Raw genomic sequence first — 21,399 nt, 5'->3', positions numbered from 1 at the left:
AACATAATGTTCGGATTTGAAAGATTGTTAAAATGCCCAGTCTTAAAAATGTACCGTCAGCAACATTTGAGACAATGCCTTTATTTAATTGCTCATGAATGTCCTATACCTTCACCTACCAGTGAACAGACGTGTGTGTTCTTACTTTAATCCTCACTAATGTGAAACTAATTTGAACCCTTTTAAACTTCCTGAACATGCAGGATAACCAGCGCTTCACCCGGCAATGAGCTGCTGGAAGTATCAAAGCTGGTAGAATAGATACCCGCACACTTAAATCTATGCAGAGAACACCTTATTGTTAGCTTTTGTGCTTAAGGACCTTCATCAGAGCATACACGAGCTTCCTGAACATACAATAACAATAAGTCAATAATAATAAAAACAGTGCCATCCTTTATGCATCAGCACAACTGCTTTTGATGCTAAATGTAAGTCTAGATATAGTCAATATTGACCTAATTTAGCCTTACATTTGTCCTTAAGTAACCCTATTGAGCCCAGCCAGAGAGCCTCTTCAGTGTGCTCAGGTGTTTCTAGGAGGTGACACAGGTTTTACAACACATTACTTTTTATCTGTGGTTCTGTCATATCTCGCCTGCTCTAATTGCCGGCAGGCTGCTCCCAGAATGAGTAACCGATAGGATAAATGATTAAAATGTGACTAGTCCATTGTCATGACTTCTAGGCACATAGAGAGCCTGCAGGCAATCATGAACACTGTCCCTCAGGCGTCCTCACCCTTCTTATTCCACGCGGCTCTCGGCACTGAAATGTCTGTGAGTGGGCGGCGGCCCCCGTCATCCTCTTCAGTGTGTTTCTAGGAGCCAGGAAGTAATCGAGTTTCCACTCTTGAAAATCTCCATCAGTCCACCGGCTGGTAATCCTTCTGAAATGAAGCAGGTTATGTGTGCATCGTGGTGGGAGTACAAAGGGGGGGGACTCAGTGAGTGGAAACGGTGCCATTATAAAGACAAAAAGTGCTCAGGTAGCAAGATGTTTCAGGGTTGCAACATTTTATATCATCCATTGTAGATCCATATACAGCAAAGCCAAGATGGATCGGTCTGAATAATGGTTGTGGAGAACGTTGAAACCTGTAACCATGAATTTCTGGCAAGAAATTGTTCAGCCTCCGCACTGCAGTCGTGAAGGATGCTCCAAAGAGTAGCAAAAGTTGGAAGGACATTTGTCAAAATGAAAGAAAACTACCAAACCAGAAGTGTTGAATGCTCTCCCACTCTTTCCAACTATTTGTGTAGTAAATGTTGGTGTGAACTAGTTCAGTAATTATGTACATATACAAATTATTGTTTATGTTTAGAGAGGATGCTGTTCTTCTTCATAATTGCAAAATCTATAGTCATAGTTTCGCCATCTTTGGTTTACAGTCAGTAATCAGCAGATCTATCATTGGTATGTCAGCTTTAATAAATGCACAAGATTACTGCACAGTGCATATTAAATACTGCAGGTATTGAGGTTGTATAATACAAGTCCTATTTGTTTGAGATATACTTTTTACCGGCAGCATCTGCCAAAGCAGGCGTCACCCAAAAAACACAGGCACACCAATCTGTCATGGAGAGCGGTTCTTCTTTCCCCAGACATCTTTTGATTGCTGTACTAAGAGAAGACCGTCATATGTGTTTGAAAAATGGAGCAATTTAAGTGTGAGCTGTTAGTTAACTCAACCGTACCGTACCTGAGGATATATTTGAGGATATAAGATGCACAGAGGACTGAGAAAGGAGAAGTCATTTTTCGGAGGACAGGAGTTCTGATTATATAACCATGACATGAAAACAAGAACAACAAGAGAACTCGTGTTATGGAGCATGATATTACAGGCTGGACTAAAGCATGATACTGTATGCTTGTGAACGCTGTTTTGGACGAATTGCTTCCGATCACCATCCAATATATCCGTCATTCCTAAAGTGCTGGCAGACGATCATGGGATCATGAGATCATGGGATCTTTATCTGAGAGCCTGACGTACTTTCGTTGTTACTGTCGATATGCTCCGACTGTTAAATAAATTCAAACAGGTCATTGGTGACAAGGAGAAGAGACAAGAGAGTAAGTTGAGGATATAACATTTGAAGAAACAAAAAAGAAAGAAAGAGAGGGAGAAGCAGAGAGATGGGGAAGGCAGAGAACTACAAAACGAGTGCTTCTGGGACTTCAACACCTTTTCACTGAACCAGGCATACGCTGGCAATGCCCGTTTACTCTACCAAGTCAATACATTACGCATTCCCGTGGCTGTTGTTTACAATGAAAGCCCAGAGAGAGGGATGTGTGCAGTGTTAAAGCGATAAGGGCAGATGAAATAGCCCATCAAAAAGCCTCTATAGTGCACTTCGCTGGAAGGAGTCTGCAGATAGGGATCCACTAAGTGGTTGACAAGAGGACCTATAGTGCAGGCACGCTCTGACTCACAGATTAACGGGCGTGAGAATGAAGTATAATTTCAACCTCTCACATGTCTTGACCACCGAGTTCCTAAACTAATGTGACGATGTCCAGTCTTAACAATCAAATAGGGAACTTGAGATAAATATTATACTTCTCCTGTTGACATTATTTACTGGATTTGGTAGAAAAAAGGTAATAAAAAAGAAAAGAAATCCAACAGCAGGGATGATGGCATCCCTGTTTTGCAGTATGTCCAACAATAGTCAGAACAAAAGGCAAGAAGAAGCACAACTACAGACTATCAGGAGGATGTACATGTGCTTTCCTCTACTCAGCCCGTGGGTTCCCCGGCAGCTTTTTATGAAACACACACGCGTACAGTGTAGGCTGACATTAATTAGGTAGAAGTGTACCTCATTGATTGACCAACTGGGCTGCCGCTGGCTCTCTCAGCCTCCCGACTCGAGCTCAGCCCGCTGGTCACGGACAGGTCTATATATATATATATATATATATATATATATATATATAGACCTGTGTGTGTGTGATCATGAAGCCAATGTGCAGAGGTGTGTAAGTGTTTTCTCTCTCTTCTTTTCTCATAATGCCGCATCGCAACTGGCCCATAGCGAGAGCAGCGTTCCTCGGATAACAGCGGTCATCCTCATAGCGCAGATTAACATTTGTTTTCATATTTGATTTCTTTGCATCTCAAAGAATTCTCCAAATTGTGTTTGCAATACTTAAACTTCCCACAGCCTGAGCTGCTTTGTCACTTCAACAATGTCTCTGTTTTTGTCTCTTGTTTCTAATTCCGTTCATTTGTTTTTTGAAACACGCTGGGGAGAGAGCGGCCGAGTCCCTGAGCTTATGTCGTACCTCTATTTGTGGTTTTGGTTTTGACAGTTCGCGCCTTGGGCTTGCTCTGAAATGTGGATTTGAACATTTGTCCCCTTTCTGGCTTGTGATTTTAATACAGAAATATTAACGGCGGTATTCATTTTGCTGTGTTTGGCTCACTGAATAACTCAAGTATACTGTACGTGATATAAATCTAATATAAATTATAACAGAATCATGAGAATTTATGGAGGCTGCATTCAATTATTCATTACTTTATTATCTGAAAAATTGTATTAAGTGTATTAATGGAGATGAAATTACAAGTTGTGTTTAATTGTCTCTGTTGTCTGTCTCTTTCCAGCCATATTCAACCTTATTCCAGTGGGGCTGCGAGTGGTGGCCATCCAGGGGGTGCAAACCAAACTCTACCTGGCTATGAACAGTGAGGGCTACCTGTACACATCAGTAAGTGTCTCACTTCATGTGTGTGTGAGTGCTTGTGTGAATGTGTGTGTATGGGATTGGGTCCTGGCCTCTATCGTAGTCACTCACACTTGTCGACTCAAGGCACGCCCATCCTAACTCTGGTGAAAAAGCATCATCATTTTCTGATATAATTCCTTCAGCTTTTTATAAGTCAATAAAAAGCTGAAGGATAGTGTAAGCAGGTGGAGCAGCGACATATCTGATCGTGGCAGCTGGCTCTTCATCGTCGATTAAATGTGCGAGCGTATGAATAATACCAAGTTGCAGAACGAACAATGTTCCAGTTCCTGTTCGTCTTTTTCCCCAAATGCCACCGTCGCATTGTGTGGCAGGTGTCACTGGGGAAGATGTGCACCCAGAGGGCGTGCAGACACACACACACACACACACACACGCATTCACTGTTAACAAACAATCCTCAGAATCAAATTAGTAGAGATTGTTCTGTGTGGTAAAGGCCTAAGTAGACAGGCACAATGGGGATTGATGAAAACAAGCTGAGAAAAAGCAAAGGAAACCTAATGATCTTGTAGCTTTTTATTTTGCAGCTGCTGCTGGCAAATGATCTATTGAATAGTTAAGACAGTAATGTGATGAAGGAAGAAGGAAAACAGGCCTTCTGGCTCTCTCTCTCTCTCTCTCTCTCTCCCACCCGGAGTTCACTCTTCTCATACACACAAACACACAAACGAGCTCTCACCAAGCATTAGTTCAGTTAAATGCACTTGCGTCAAGGAATTGCAGAAGGTTATACAATTAGATTTTGGGGAAATAGACTCTGCTCTTTGAGGGCGCTCTCAAGGAATCCAAGAAGCAACAATAATACTGCTGAAAGGACCAACACCCTAAACAGCAATCACATGTATGAGCATTAGATCTCAGCATTGAGGAGATTGAGGTTTTGGGGTCAGCTACAACAGTGAGCAGCATTATGAATACATCAGCAGAATAACAGTGTGAACTGTTAGAACACCTGAATGCTGGAAGAAGATTAGCTGAGGTTTACGCCACTAATAGTGAACCCTACTTGACAGCCAATGATGTACAACTTAGTGCTGTTCATGAACTAACATAATGCTATTTAACTGCAATTTAAACAACGTAAATACATTGGTTTCTTCAATAACAAATGTAAGTAGAAGACTGCAATCACCCATGCCAACACTGGCAGGTTTCATCTGACAGTTTGAACACAGCAGCGCAACCAGAAGACATTTTTAGAAGTGTTGTTGTCATTCAGCATTTAATAGTAAGCACAAGCAATTGAGCTGCTGTCCATAGTAGGGATGTCAATAGTAGAATTTGACCGATTAATGTGTTAATCAGTTAAACAATTAAAAGTAATTAAAATAATGAGCAAACAAGCTGAAAGGCAAACAGCGCTGGTCCACCTTAAAGGTCAGCCGACCTGAAGTGAGTCTGAGCCAGAGTTGTTGCTAACTTTCGGGGCTAACCGCCTTCACCTAAATCAGCAGGTGGCTGGCAAGACACAGGAACTCTGTTTGTGTCTTGTACACACACTGCTCTGCTACGATCACAGCTATCACCTTACTGCTGACTTCATACTCATCGTCACACACACTCTCCCTCTCTGGACCGGACACCCACTAACGTTACACAGGGCTTGCAATAGCACCCCTGCAGGCACTAATGTTGTCGGTTAATGATTGGTTAACAAGGGTTGGCTCAGCAACACCTTGTGTTATACCTTGCTCCAGGCTTAAAACCAAAGGACTCGATTCATTTGAGGCTGTGGCTTCTATACTTTAAAACTCACTATTACCACCAATTGGATTGTTGGGCATTTTTTGACTTTCTTATTTTATGTTTTTTGTGGCAATCATTAATTGTATAATATTATGATTTATATATCTCTTGTCTTTTATGTGATGTACATGTGTAAAGTCTTAATCAAATGGTGAAGAGCATAAAAGCTGCATACAGTATATCATCTTTGGTGTTTTAAGTACCAGCTCTCACATGTACCATACAGTACATCCTGTAGCTGTTTTAAATAGGAAGAAAGCAGTTGGGGGATGGGGTTGTGGAGCTTTCTGTTTCAGCTAAATTAGAGCAGGAATTGAATTGAATGTGTAGCTGGCTGCCTAATAGTACCTGTCTTGCTGCTGTGGTAAAGCGCTGCCTTAAAGCCACACATTAAACCAGCCAATAGCAGGTCAGCTGGGGGGGGGGGGGGGGGAGATTCCCAATCAACAGTGGAGAGACAACAGATGACGTGGCGTGGGGGGGGGGGGGGGGTTGCTGCTGCTGGGATCTGGATGCCTCCCATTATTCTACTTGTGTGCTTAAGCGCATGCATGAATGGGAGCGTGAGTGAATGTTTGCGAAATAATAAAAAGGATTCATGCGATGTATAGTCAATTTACATTTTTAACACATTCTAATGCATACTAAATTATAAATGGAAATGTATAGTTAGGTTTAAGCTGATGTGTTATGTATTTTCTTGAATAGCTTCGTAATTGAAGTGGCTTTTAGAGCATAAACCGAGCTGCCTCACATACGCATCTGTTTGTACATAACTGTGTGTTCTGTATGTAGAAGAGCATACACCAAGAAAAACAGAGAGAGAGAGAGGAGTGAGAAAAAGAGTGCTGTATGTGTGGGTGAGGCAGAATACACCAGTGAAAACATATTCATCCATCGTGCGGTAGAGGAAGAACCAATTAATGTGCGTTTGACTTTAGAATCCTCTCTTGTACCGTTTGGCCCTCTGCTTTTGAAAACATAGTGGAGATACTGAGATGTTCCCAATACCCTCCAACACGTCCAGCAAAGCAGTGAATATTTTTATGGAATCTGAAGAACAAAAAGCTTTGAGCTTTTCTTGATACATTATAGATGTTTGGTTATATTTTTACATCCTGAGCTGAGCGGTGTCTCACAACGTGCCTTTGAAGTGGTGTTATTAATTTCCTGGTGGGTCATATTTGAATTAGTGTGAGTCACTGAGGCTCCAGTTGAGTGTCATCTAGACTGGTCTGTGTGTAAAATGGAGAGTTCAGGGCTCTTGGGGTGGAGATATTTATCAAGTTGGGGTTGGGATTTACAGGCGTTTTGACCCAAATCGCCAGGCCATTTAAATCCCCTGCAATGCTCATGCATCCTGTGAAAGAGTCCCTGCATTAAGAATATGCATTATGTGGCAGCTAAACATCTGAAATGAAAAGTAACGCCCTCTGAATAATGCACAGGAGACAACAAAAGAATGATGATGATGAGGAGGAAGAGGAGGTTAAAATAAATCTTGAATAAAAGATGCAGAGATTGTGTAAGATGTTAAAATCATATTGGACTCATATTAAACTTGTATGTAGGATAACCACAGATAACAATAGAAACAGCAAACAAGTCCTCGTAACGTTGTGCTCGTTTTTTTTGGTACACCCTTGTTAGATATGGAGTTGGCTCACACCCATGCCTTCCCATTCTTTTTAGCAGGCACAATGCCTTTGGTAAATAACCACTGCTGTAGTACGGTTCCACTCCATTGAGCTGTGTCATTAACTAGCTTGTGGTGTGTGTTGTGCGTGTGTGTGTGTGTGTGTGTGTGTGTGTGTGTGTGTTACTGGCTTCAACGTGTACGCTGTGTGGGTGTGTCTATTTGTGTTTGCTATTTGCAAGGGTCTTTTCCACCAGCTTAAAGCTCTCCAATGTATTCCCAAACAAATGAATACTATGAGTGTATTTTATCTTTAGCTAAAGAAAAAGGTGCCTTCTAATCCACTTCCACTCGACTGAAAAGACTGGGACATTGAAAAGCCGGATTTAGGAAGATTTGTCTTCACTGCCCGGCCATAGAATTAGCTTTTGTGGGTCTCACAAGCATCGATGTGTCTGCAAAGAAACTACAACAGCACTCAGCCCCGATTCCATTGACATAATTGGTGTCATCTTAGTATTGATATGGCAGCTGAATACACACGGGGGCAGTGTGCGGCATTGATTTGGCTCGTCTTGTGAAAAGTCCAGCCAATATCTTTACAGAGGAGATCAGAACCATTACGCTAGTATTTCTTCTCCCACTGATTGGATCAGGAGAACACTACTGGGGCGTAATTACTCCCCTAAAGCCAACCAGACTGCTGTTTGAGCTTGCATCATAATTGATCGCGTTTTCTTGACATGACTGATAATGTGATTTTCGTTTCACAGTTACTCTCACCACTGCTCAATTGTGAAGAGTTGATAGAGAAAGAGAGTTTCCCCAGATGGGCAGTGTGTGCCTGTTGTGCCATTAAAGGGCCGGGAATCATCCTTCAGGATGTCACACTCAACACTTGCATTAGCCTTTAAATATCCCCTTCCTATGTGCAGTTATTGGATCATAAAGACAGGCAACGCTGCCATAACTTCAGCCGGGCTTCCCTCTCGCTGTAATGTAAGACCGCTCTCTGCCCTCTGCCCATCAGATGAAATTAACTTAAGACAAGTGTAAATGAATTTGTGTATGTGCCTGCCTTTAACTACAGACACTTTCAGGAGAGAGCGGAGGTGGCGGAGCAGAAAGGAGAGAAGGATTTATTACGCAAACCTGCTGTGCTTCTCACAAAATTCAATCTGAAGCTGTGAAAAAGATACATCTTGATGTGCTGTTGTGACTATAGTTGTTATTTTGATCAAAAATGAATGTTATAGCATTACTCGCACACCATCAGAGTGCAAAAACACCCTCCTCATATACCATGTATGTCAGGCACCCTACATACAAATATGACCTAATCTTAAAATTGATATGTAAATATGAGGAGGTGAAACTAGAGGTCGCTGCTGGCACTGTATTAGATTTGAAATATAAAACATGAACATACCCTGAAGATTCCAATCCTCTGTCCTATTCATTTTCAAACAGGGGTACGTATGCATCAAAACCCTTAATGTATCAAACACACCGGAGGCTTTCATCTCCTTTTCCTTTCGCCCGATTGGTTCTGTATGAAAGGGGCACAGCTCCTAATAGCACTATGCGCACTCAGACAAAGCTGCAGGCTAATATTCTTTTACAAAAACGCTTGCCTGGACATTGTGTAAGTGAGGTTGCCAGCTGTGCATCATTTGGACAAGGACTTGTCATAGTTGCATATTTCAAGGAAAAAGCCCATGTAGTGTAATGGGATCATTAAAAGTCCATTTAGCCAGAGAGACGTGGGGGGAGAGGGATGACACGACTGGTTTATTATTTCTATGCAGATAGTGTCCTGCTTTTTTATTTCTAAAGTGATTTCCCCCCCGCTCCATCTGGCACTGGAGTCATGATTAAAGTGATGTGAGATTTTTTTTTTTTTTCCACCGGGAGATTAGTTTCAGTGAACAATAGATGCGCTATTGACTGAAGGAGACGCTTCTGGAGCACATTCAAAAGAATCTGAATGTTTCTGTCTATCACAGTCCTGTTAGAAGAGAAACGGGGATCCCCTGCCATTTGGCCCCGCCTGGTAACAGTCTGAGTGAGCCTGTCCACAGACCCACTCCAATACAGCAGAACCCAGCCAGCAGCAGCTCCTCCAGCTTGGCTCTAGATGTGCCTGTATCTGTATGTAACCAGCCAAATCCACATAAGCTCATTATTAGAGGTAGAACAGAACTCCTGGCTCGAGAGCCGAGCGGCTCGTTGTTTGGCTTTCACTTGCTGCCCGTGCATGACTGAGACGGATGCTGCCCAGCCTCTCCAAGACTGCTGCTAATCAGAGCAAGAGAGCACAGAAGACATTGAGGTTTTAAGGGAGGAGAACAGTAAAACGATTTAAACTAGCAGACTACTTGACAAATACTGCAATACTGTAGCTTACAAGAAATCACAGACTGCTGTGACCTGCCTATGGAAAGAGCCATTTAAAAGTAAATAAGGTCAACAACTGAAAACTACTAAACATATTAAGGCTCTCTTTCTGTCATCTTGGCTCGAGCTGAACTAAACATGCCACAGCCTGGCTCAGAGTGAGTTTAAGACGAAAGCTCACAACTGCAAAGGAAAAGGGTGTAATTAAAAATACGTCCCTAGTTCACGGCTTTTGTGTGTTTTAACTGCATCGTATACAAAAGCTTCAACAGCATCAGACGTCAACTTCAGACTTGTTAGCGCTGCAAATGAAGAGTGATGCTGCTAAACTGTTAGAAAACATCCCAGAGAGGCTGTTATGGATGACTCGTTGTCTGGTAGTGACATGATGTTCGTCATGATCTCACAGTGGGTCTTTGGCCCCTTGGGGACACGTCATCGCTCTCACCATTGACACCCACCAAAGTGGTGTTTTTTTCCCCACTGGGATAGGACTGATCCTGGGTAGACCTGCTTCGGTCTGAAAAAGCATCCATCTGAGAGAGTTCCCTTTGTAATACCCTCTGTGAGTTTGACCCATTGGCTATTACGACTGTGTGATACTGTCATGGTGGTATTTGCATTTTCAGTTTCCTATGACGAAAATGTAAAAGCGTGGCAAGAACAGTTCACTGCTGACTCGCGTACACTGTCCCTCGATGTCTCTCAGGGGGAATCGTCTTCTCATTGATTAGACGAATGTTTTGTAGACTCACTGCCCGAGCAGCTCTACAAATTGGACAAACACACACTCTTATAGACCGAAGAACACACACACGCACGCAGAATCTTTGCCTCGGAGGACATTAACCTCACTGTTATAGCATTCATGGCCAAATCTTATCCAGGCACTGGATACTGAACCAAACAGAAACGGGGAGTGAAGCCGTGCACAGCACGTCTGGTGGATGAATAGCAAAATGTCTCTGGGCAGCCAGTTCATGAAGAGATAAGGTACTCAGGTAACTAAAAGATTGGTAGAGAACACACACACACCTCCTTGTATGCACCACCCAGATGACATATAAGCCTATTAAAGCCACCTTCTAAAAAGTATTTCATCAGTTGTTGTAGTTTAAAAAAAAGTAAGTACTTAAATACGTAATATAATTGAGTGAAACGGCAGTACTAAATTATTGCTAAATCTCCCATAGAGCGGACAATACTGTGAAAGATAATGAACTGCCCATACATAATGAACAGCTCGGAGCAAAATGAGAATATACTCCCTATGGTTTATTAATGCTCCTCTGTATCTGTCATATCACCGTTGTCTATGATATAAAGCGCTACATTATTCACGACCGTAAATGTATTGAATAGTTTTAAAAGATTCTCAAGGGACAAAGATTTCAGAGCAGAGGGCTTGAGCTTTGATATAACTTCTTCCCTCGTTCCGTGCCCCAGTGTGAGTAGAAGATGCAATGTAACGTACCATTATTAAGTTGCACTCCCAAGTAATGAACTATTCCATTCCAGCTGCTTCTGTTCATACCGGGATGTCAAACACTCTTAAGACCTTGTGAATTACTGTCCAACATCTACCATGCACTGTATCTCCTTCTCCTTTCCTCCCCCGCAGGAACACTTTACGCCAGAGTGCAAATTCAAGGAGTCGGTGTTCGAGAACTATTACGTGACATACTCCTCCATGATATACCGGCAGCAGCAGTCGGGCAGGGGCTGGTACCTCGGTCTGAACAAGGAAGGAGAAATCATGAAGGGCAACCACGTCAAGAAGAACAAGCCAGCAGCCCACTTCCTTCCCAAACCTCTAAAAGGTAAGCCGGCCCACATCCTCTTTCCCATGTTACTGTTCCACCATTAAGGGGTCGAGTTATACTCGGTCAGAGTTAGTTCATACACTGCCTGCTCCCACCACGACGAAGATAATAAAAAAGTAAACTCCGAACAGCTTCACTCTAAAGTATAAAGTTGCTGTAACAACTTAATCGATTGGGAAAGTTTCTTAATTATTCAGCAATGTCACTTTTCTAGTTTGTTTCTTATAATAAGAGACCTGTGCTGGGAACCATAATGTTTCTCTAATTAAACTTCTATTCTTTTACTAAAGAGCTGCTTTCTACATGACCCTCTGCCATTGAGCATTCCCCTTAGAGATGCTGGTGTCGACCTAGCTTCCTCTAGCTGGTCACACTCCACTGCAGACAGAAGCAGCAGGAACAACATGCTTTAATGCCTCGAATAAGGACTTTATTTTCAGTACAGTGAGGTCAGAGAGAACCCCACCCATCCGGGCTAACGTGTGTGTGAGATAGTGTGGCAAATGTGGAGAACAGAGGAATGGGAAGGGAGAGGGAGAGGCAGAAATGGGTCTCTCTGTTGAAAAGGCCACCGTTTCCTTTCATCTTCAACAAGACACAGATGTACCTGTCAACAGAGAGAGAGTCTGTTTTCACTTCAGTGGGATAAAAGAAAACCCTTTTTTTTTTTTCTTAGTAAGGAATAAAAGGCTTGCAGCGCAAAAAAAAGCCCAAACAATGACGAAAAGAGGGCCGTTCCTTTAGACAGCCGAGTTTCAAAGTTTGGATCCATCACAAGTTGCTCTTTTTATAGTTTCACTCCTTTATTGTGTGTGTGTGTGTGTGTGTGTGTGTGTGTGTGTGTGTGTGTGTGTGCCCACTAACATGCCTACTGGCACTGTCGATTTATTACTGGCTTCTACGGTAACTGTGTGAGAAGATATTTTATCTGGTACTAAATTATGTTATCATGCAATTATCAAGGATCAGGGGATTTGGGCAAAATGTAAATCAAGTTTTATTTTGATATCAGTAAATATTTTGCTTTAGTTGCCACATTTCTGGATATTTAAATTAATAAACTGACATTCACTTACTGACCATTTCATTAGGCACACTTACAACCTAATGCAATCCAATAGAACAGATCTGCCATTAAGTCTACTTTTATAAAGGGTATACTTTTTCAGTTTTTGTTGACTTTATTTGTAATTATTGAGGTCATAGTGGATGGTGGTGTGATAGTGTATTCTCCCTCCAGTTTCTTTTAGATAAACACTATGACTGTGACTTCATATTCTTCTGTTATGATCATCCGTACAGTGCAGTTTCATATAAGTTTGTGTCACGGCTGAACTAAAGCATTCATGCGTGATTGTAATGCTGGATATTCCAGTTCAATTCTTCTATTTACAGTGATGCTGCCCCTTCTTGCGTCTTTGGCGAAGCTCCTCCGGCCAGCATCTTATTAAAATTCTGCGTCTGCCCTCCCAGATCACGATAATAGCTTTTCACTTTCATTTAACCGAGCCATCGAGGGGGTCTCAAACACACTGACGAGCAATAACCAGGGAGGGATTGCCTTGCTTTATGCTCAGAGAAAAATACTGTGAAAGAGAATAACGAGGATAGATATAGGCTGGGTGAGACAGTAAATCTAACAGATTCCAAAAACTATTACCCTCAGCAGTCTTTTTTTGCATTTCATCTCCACGGAGAAATCTAGTATTTTTGCAGTCCAACAGCAAATCCAAAATAAGTTTGTTGTAATACCCAAAGATTACAACAAACGTCCCTGAAAACTACTAAACATATTAAACATAGTAATTCTCCTTATTTTGAACAAATTTTAAATGATCCAGTGATGCACCATATCTACTAAATCATGTTCATTTAAACTCCAGATGTATCAAGTGGTTTAGAAAGAGCTTTGCAAAGGAACCAGAGAGAGAAATAAAGGAGAATTTGTTCCAGCGGCTCATAAAGATTTAGAGGCGGCGGTGTTACAAGGCACCAATTAAAAAGCTGTCTCTGTATTGGTGACGGCATCTGCTCCAGCCATTACTCACTACTCTTCTGGTTCCAGTCTGTGAGTCTCAGCCCACAGCCTCTCATTCTGTCTTCCTCTGGATAAAGCAAGTTCAGCTCCCGTCATTCAAAACCCCAAACAGGAAGATCCTCTTACAAGTCTTCTGGAAATAATTGATGCAAAGAGTGTGAAAAGTGTACTATGGTCCTTCGAGGGGCGTCTTTCACCGAAACACCCAGAGATTTGTGGAGGAATGTGAAAAATGACGAGATGGATGGTTGTTACTGGGGATTCGTGTCTAAATATATATAGTGCCACTGGTGTTGAGGTGGAACCATAATCCCGAGGTCAGTCGCCCACCGTTATAATCACACAATACTGTCACTAACAAGCCTGGAATCAATCATCAGCAGTTTCCCAGTGAAACCATTGATTGATGTGTGTGAGGATGGTCTCCGGATTGCTGCCGTGACCAAAATATGCCGGGCTAAGTGAAGTGTCTGAAGGACTGGGTTTGCTGTTTCAGCCACACACTCCCTTAGGAATGAACATCAAATAGCATTCTAGGCAGAAGGTTGGCGACAACATCCTGAAACCAAAGACTCGGATCACTGATGTTTCTTCTGAAAAGTGGCTGCTGAGACGCACATTGGGCCAATGCTGCATACACAGCAAAGCTGGAGCACTAGCAGCTCCTGCATTTATAATGGCCAGCTGTGAATATAGGATGTTTTTTTACTTCAGCATCTAATGCTATAATCTCTTGATTCAGCAGTTTGCATGGATACAAGATCCCACGTCATGCCATCACTGGAACCACAGTATTCTAACCGCGACGTCCCACTTTGTAGATTACAAATCACGGTCCTTGATGTCTGTCGTTGCTTGTATAATGAGTACAAAAAGGTCGGTTTGTCTGATCCTCAATTATTTTGTGTTTCCACAGTGGCGATGTACAGAGAGCCATCCCTCCATGACTTGACAGAGTTCTCCCGGTCCGGCAGCGGCACGCCCACCAAGAGTCGGAGTGCCTCCGCTGTGCTCAACGGAGGCAAAGCCGTGAGCCAGAACGAGTCGACGTAGCCCGGCAGCCGAAAAACCCCGGGGCCTGGGGCCGAACCACGAAAACCTTACCTCCAGCAGAGCACGAACACAAGCAGACTCATCTCACCGATCGGCGGTTCAGGACTAGCTACGACAACAAAACCACACACAAATACGCAGACACCATCAATAACAAACACTTAGGTACCATCCTGGTCAATCATCATCAAAAAGATCATCAATAGCAAGAAGGTTAACAGCACAGAAACCATTCTGAACGTTATAACAAAAAATGTACATTTTTGCTTTGGTTTATCTATTACCTTGATCACTCTCTTTTGGTGATGATCGCATACCAGTTAGCTCATCTTTATCTTGTTTGATTTTTCTTAACTTCCTTTGGTCATTTAGACACCAAGCACTCGTGCATCTGTCGAGACAGGGACAGGAAGTTAGACATGTTGGCGTTCGGGGCTGCCAGTGATAGTGCTGGTCTACGAGCCCTGATCTCTGTCTCATCCATGCTTCTGTGAATACAAAGCCTATAAACTCCCTGGTGTGGCCCAGCCTGGCGCTGCCGGGACTGTGGCCAGCCGGACGGTAGCTCTCCTGCGTCCTAGCGCACACGCTCAGAGACTGAGCTCATGGGAAAATGAAGCCTATGTTCAGCCGACCTGAAATATAAAAAGGGACAGTGTGTGGCTCTCTTGCAGTTTTTCTTTTGTTTTCAGAAATGCCACAGCTGCACCTTGGGTTTTTTGCTATTTTTCTGAATTAGCCAAGAGCTTTTTTATTTGATAACTGTTTTTTGTTTTTGTCCCCTCTTGTTCTCTTCCCTCACCATCGTTCAGTATTTGTATTTTTGTTGCTGTTACATCACAGAAAGGGGTTCCAGCAAACCAAAGACAGAACGAAAGAGTGTCCCTTTAAGCCGCTGAAAACCAAGCCAGTATAAAGACTGGATATTTTTTTTTTTTTTCATTGTACATTTTTATTGAAAGAAAGCAAAGGTTTGTGGGGGAATAAAAGGAACAATGGACAAAGCAAGTGATTTTAAACACTTTGGAGGTGGCAGCGTGCTTGATGTTGTGCTTTTTGCTGATATGCTCGATGGCCGAGGATTGAAACGACTATTCTGTGTTCCCATTCCCTTCTGTTACCACTGTGTCACAACGACTCCGTCCTTTGTCCTCGTGATCCGTCTCCTCCCTCTGTGCTTGTGTGTCATACTTCGACTCCCCCGCCTCCCTTTTTGTCGACATCTATTGACCGATACCATTCACCATAGGAATATGGTGCAAGCCCCTTCCCAGGATGCTCGTTATGTGTTTGAGTAACTTATTGTGGTGACAATATTTTCTATATTAAAAAAAAAAATACTGTGGACTTTTAGGTGGCTTAACATTTTATAGGACACGTCATATTTGTAAAAGTGAAAAAAAAAAAAAGGAAAAATAACATACAAAAATGAACACCTTCCCTTTCTTGCACAGGGCATGTACAAACACAATTATGTACAAAAAGGACCTCTTTTTGTGGGCTAGGTACTCTTCCCTTCAGCTACATAACTTCTTTCTGGTACATGCTTCTGGGAGGCTTTCTTTTCTTAGGTTCCTCCAGAGGTGGTTTGTATTAGGTGAAACTATCTGTTGCATGGGAGAAAGCAGGGAAATTCTGGTATAGAGCTGCATGATGTAGGCTATGTGTATTAACCCATGTTGGATCATGTGTTCCAAACTACCAGGCTAAAGCTGATAAAAACAACATTTTACAGGCAGGCGTTGTGGCTGCCTGGTAACTTCCAGTTGTTTATTATTTGTTGTATACACAAAAATGCACTGAATAAAATGTTTATATTAAGATATAATTTTAAAATGTGTCAGACTTCCTTATTTGTCCTATCAACTGCCTTATTTATGTAGACTCCTCAACTTAATCTATGTATTCCACCATCCGGCCACTGCAATTATAGAGGAGCTTGGTTGCGGGGATTAGATTTTAGTTGGCAGGATTACATGGTTGGTTGGTGGTGCAGATTTGGGAGCTGAACACACACTCATACCGCACATCTTTGGGACGCTGACGTATCAGCGTATATATGGCTGTAATCGCCTCAGAGTTGAGGACAGGCTTGTAGGGCTCATTGTGTCCAATAAATCAATATGTCATTTTGGGTTTGAGAGGTTGAAGACTACATACCTGGAGATTGCTCCACTGCTGTGGCTTTTCGATTCGTGTCGAGTGGCTCAGCAACGGTGTTAAGTAAGAAACGTCACTTTTACCATTTCCCTAAAAGATGGAGATTCCCAAAAGATAAATCATTTTTGGGGCAATGCACAAGATAATCATCCAGACATATCAGAGATCCTTCTAAGTGAAGGGAACTGCAGGTTGTGCATGATCAAAACAAGTCTTTACATAATTGGGCCAGTTTAAAAACAAACCCATCTGATGGGTAAGCAGAACATGTCAGCTTTAAGTCTTCATATGCACACAAGGTGGAAATGATCTGGCGAGTAAAACAAAGTGGTGAAGAATGATCTGAGTGATGGCATGGCGCTGTGTTAACCTGCCAGGCTCTGTTAATAAGGTCAGCCCTCTCCGTCGGTGCCTCTGTCATCTCTGGAGGAAGCACTTTCTTTTATGAGGGGTTTTGTCCATGATTGTCGCCCACAGTACATGTGAGGAATGATAAGGGTAAAGGGTGTCAGCCTGTGACACAAAGAATAAAGTCACATAAGAAAAAGAAAAGGACTGCAAATACTATTGTTGAGCAAACTGTAGTGAAATGGAAAAAACAAGAAAATGTAAGGTTTTCTGAATTAATTTTCTGAATACAAAGGTATTTAATGGGACGTGTCAATCAAGGACACATTGCCTCACATTTTTTAAATAATACCCGTTAGTTTGAAAGTCTAGGAAATGTTGCTGACAGATATCCTCCTCAACCTGGGTTCTTAAACATTTCAATAAAAGTTTACACAAGGAGCAACACAGTCTGCACAGGAATTCCTCTGTAAATTTGCAACAATGTGACATGCAAACTTTAGCTCCTGTATGCTTTTTAAAAATGAATGAACAAGTTAACAAACTGTCCCTGTTCTTTTCTTTTTAAACTGACAGGCTCAAAGAGAGATTGTGAAAGAATGAGTGCCTTACATCCCCTCCATACAATATGCATTAGAATACTGTATCTCCATATTTGCAAACTCCAACATTTTGTAAAAAAAAAAGACCTTTCAGACTTATATTCTGATCAATAGTGCACTGGATAGTGTAGACACACAACTGCACTACTGTTGTCACAATACTACAATTGTGACTTTGATACAATACCTGTCTAAAGAATCTCGGTACCAGTAATGAAATGATACCACGGCCAAATAATTAGAATAATAAATTAGGAAAATCAACAGAATAAACATGACAGAACATGGAACGTAAAATTCTCCTTTTTTATTTATTTTTTTTACAGGTGACACAGCTGCTTATTAAAAGGTTAAATCCTTAAGGAGGTAAGTACAAGCTGTGCTGTAAGCTTAATTGTCACGTTAACAATGAGGCCACTTACACAACAACTACGCTCTACAACAGAATCCACACAGCACACCGGCCTCTCTCTCTCTCTCTCTCTCTCTCTCTCTACACTAAACCGACACACAGACCTCCGCCTCTTCTTGTTGCCATCCTGGTGTCCAAAAGGAGGAGAGACAATGTCCTGCTTGAATCCAGGTTCTCCCGAACGACAATGGATCAAATTTGTCCAAATGGGGTGCGTTTGGGTCCACAAACAGAAGTGAGAACAGGCTCTCTTCACGCAGCCTGTTGCATCTCCGGCTTGCTGCGTAATTTTCAACAGAAAATCTTTTCTCGCATACACTATCAATACTTGTGAATGAATGTATTCAATATGAATACCGCAGGACATAGTAGACTAAGTTTTTAAAGACGTTTTCGTGACAATTGCAATTGACAAATTTTTTTTTAAAGATTCAAGAGACGCCCAAACTTTTGCTTTGTCGTTGTTTATTTGAAAAAAAGACGAGAAAAAAGAAAACGAAAAGAGAGAGATACGTCAGACAAATCTCTTCTGCATTTTGATGGACAATTTTTCTGAATCTGAATTGAACAAATAGTCAACAAAATCCGGTCGTAGTGGAATGTGCTTGAGAAGTTGTGTCATCGTACAATATTTTAAGTGCAAAGGAGACTTGCTGGTTACTACAGCCTACTGCACAACTCTACATTAAACTCACTCTCCATCGTCGGAGGGTGAGATAGAGGAGGCATCCGTTTGGTCTCTGGAGACTGCCTCATTACGCCCATAGACAGGAGGACTAATAGGACTCTGTGATATAGGCCCCGATATGAGCAGCTTCATCGTTCATGTAGTTTGACATCCCCCTACTCCCTTCATTTCCTTTTTGCCCATCTCTGGACTCCATTCATTAACGGAGGCTGCCACTTTCACTATTTGGGATCTCTTTCTCCATTTCCCTCTTTCTCTGTCTTTCACCCGCTGACCAATCAGTTATTCTGCCCCTCACTTGGCCAGAATAATGAATCTTCATGGAGACTCTAAAAGACAAAAAGAAGAAGAGAGAAGATGCAAATCCTGACGAAGCATCTCTTGCACTTGCTCACAACGCCACGCACGTATACGCACGGGAAGCAAAGCTTTTGCCACTCCAGTGTACAAGGTTCTGAGATCTCGAGTTGGATCGGTCTCCAATAATCTGTCACGAATCGGGCCGAGCTGATGGAGCTGTGATATATGTGAGCACTGTGTACCTGTGAACGCTATAACTCATTACCCTTCATCACTGCCAGCACATGCTGGCTGCCGGCCGTCCTTCCTCTCTCACTCTCCCTCTCTCCATCTTTGTCATCTTATTCACAGTCGCACTTTCGGCGTGACATCCTTTACATGTCCAGAAATGACATGAATGTCTCTATAATGTGCTTTATATGGGACTGAATAGAAAGGCTTACTGCAGGATCTTTTGGTGCTTCTTTATTGACTGTATTAGAAATTACTAAATTACTCATTAATGCTTTAAAAATCAGCAATTATATTATATTATCAGGCTAAGCATTAATAAAAGATGTATTAACGTTGATAAAATCATAAATAACAATTTGAAAACCGTTCATGACTATGCTTTACTGCAAGTGGTATGTAGAGGATTTGTATCATGATCAGATGTATCAGTTTTACAGTCAAAGCTGTAAAATAAATCCTTTTAACTTCACATATCGTTACTTCCTTTATTTCTGGTTCTTTCTCACTCACAATGTGGATGTTACAGATGTGTCTTGTAGCCTTTTATTATCCTTTTTCTTACAGCGTTGTCACCAGAGGTGTGTTATACAGAAAACAATTTTCCACCTGCCAGTCAAGAAGTCAATGCATGAAATTACTCTAATTATGAGACACGATGGAAAGATTTTTTGCACACAATTTAATGTACAGCAAACTGAGTCAAGCGCAACTTCCCAGAAATATTGATGCGTTTACAACATTCAGAAGAAGACAACTTAATGTAATTGACTGGCTGACGCAGAAACCTCCCACGAGGGGCAGCTGCAGCTCATTTACTTCTCTTCCTCTCCTTCTTTATCAGTATTTCTTGTGGACAGTTTAGAAATAACTTACTCTCAATGTTTTTGCAAATGAAAGGGGTAAATTAAAATGATGTGTTGCCAAGAATTGGTCTATTTGAATATGAAGCTGTATTGTCAAAAATGGACTATGCCAAAACAAATGAGGGGGAGAAGTTGAAGCTAAGCAGACTATAAATAATGTTGACCTATATGGCTCTGAACCCTGGAGACATACTAAGAGTAAACAGGCAGGAGGGGGGGGGGGGGGGGGGGGGGGGGGGACAGCTATAGCGTCAGGAAACAAAGTTGTGCACATCCCTCTTGAGTAGAAAGCAGAACAAATAAGTGACACTTTTATTGTGTAAAACTAGCGCACAGAGCTGGCTTTTACACCTGGGAAACAAAACAAACTTAGACTAAACAAGCTCATCAGGTGACAGTAGTCAAAACCACAAGCTGACATTCTGCAGGCCTTCAACTCATACAGGAGAAATTGTCAGGTAGAGAAACAGATTTGTGAATTGCATGAAATGCACCACTGCTAACCGCCGGGCCTCTCAATCCCACAACACCTCGGTGCCCTCTGAGAGCCGAGAATCCAAATAGAGTGTTCTGCTATTTGTCCCTCTTAACAGCCTCTCTTCCATCATCCTCCCCCATGTGCCCCAAGTTGGCACAGAAAAGGCAGTGGCTCCATTCTCACCAGATTACCCGGAGCAGAAAGTGTCTCGCACCTCTGCTTATCAGCCCCACCAGCACACATCAGAGCAGCAGGGACGGGGAGAAAACATCGCCCACAAATAGCACAAGACATCGCGGCTCCCTCCATTAGAGGAGCTGGGGGTGTTGCCTCCTGCTTGTGCTCTTCAGGCTATAGTTGGATTTAATGTGGATTGTTTATCAGAGGTGGGAGCTTGACCCACTTGTGTTTACCGAGAAGGAAACTAAAAGGAAATACATTAGAACACAGAATTTGAGAGACCATCTTTCTCTGTGATCCAGCAGACCACACTGAATTTGAAATTTAAAAAAAATGGCTTCAAGGTTTAAAGTGGAAATGAAACACTAAATGTAGTGAGCATAATTTACTAAATGGATTCCCACTTGATAAAACATTCTAGGTTGAACACCGTCAGTGGATCACTGGATTAGCATAGAAGTTGGACTGCAGCTTTCAGACATCAGTAGACACTTGGGGTTTTTCTTGGTGATGCTACATCAGGCCTGTACAGCAGCCACTGGGCCTTTTTCACTCCATCCTGGTCTCCAGCAAGTGAAAACCATACTAAGTTGGACTGAGGTCAGATGATTCAATCGGTCAGTCAACATTCCCCTGTTTGGCAATAATAAACTCTTTGGATGCTTTGTTT

General features: G+C 42.1%; 1 protein-coding gene across 3 annotated transcripts in view; it reads left to right on the top strand.

Moving 5' to 3' along the window:
• fgf13a (fibroblast growth factor 13a) overlaps positions 1–14,772 on the top strand; it is a 39,874-nt gene extending 25,102 nt beyond the window's left edge. For all 3 annotated transcript variants that reach the window (XM_076103936.1, XM_076103937.1, XM_076103935.1), the window contains exons 3-5: positions 3,626–3,729; positions 11,172–11,370; positions 14,328–14,772. In XM_076103936.1, the coding sequence (XP_075960051.1) occupies positions 3,626–3,729; positions 11,172–11,370; positions 14,328–14,464 (440 nt within the window). In that variant the 3' untranslated portion in view covers positions 14,465–14,772. The remainder of the gene's footprint in view (positions 1–3,625; positions 3,730–11,171; positions 11,371–14,327) is intronic.
• The last annotated feature ends 6,627 nt before the right edge of the window (positions 14,773–21,399 follow it).

The sequence above is a fragment of the Anarhichas minor genome, unplaced genomic scaffold (assembly GCF_050575085.1).
Source record: "Anarhichas minor isolate MPS153535 unplaced genomic scaffold, ASM5057508v1 ptg000028l, whole genome shotgun sequence".
Classification (NCBI taxonomy): domain Eukaryota; kingdom Metazoa; phylum Chordata; class Actinopteri; order Perciformes; family Anarhichadidae; genus Anarhichas; species Anarhichas minor.
The sequence above is the reverse complement of the archived record's forward strand: the minus strand, read 5'-3'. Positions and strand labels throughout refer to the sequence as shown.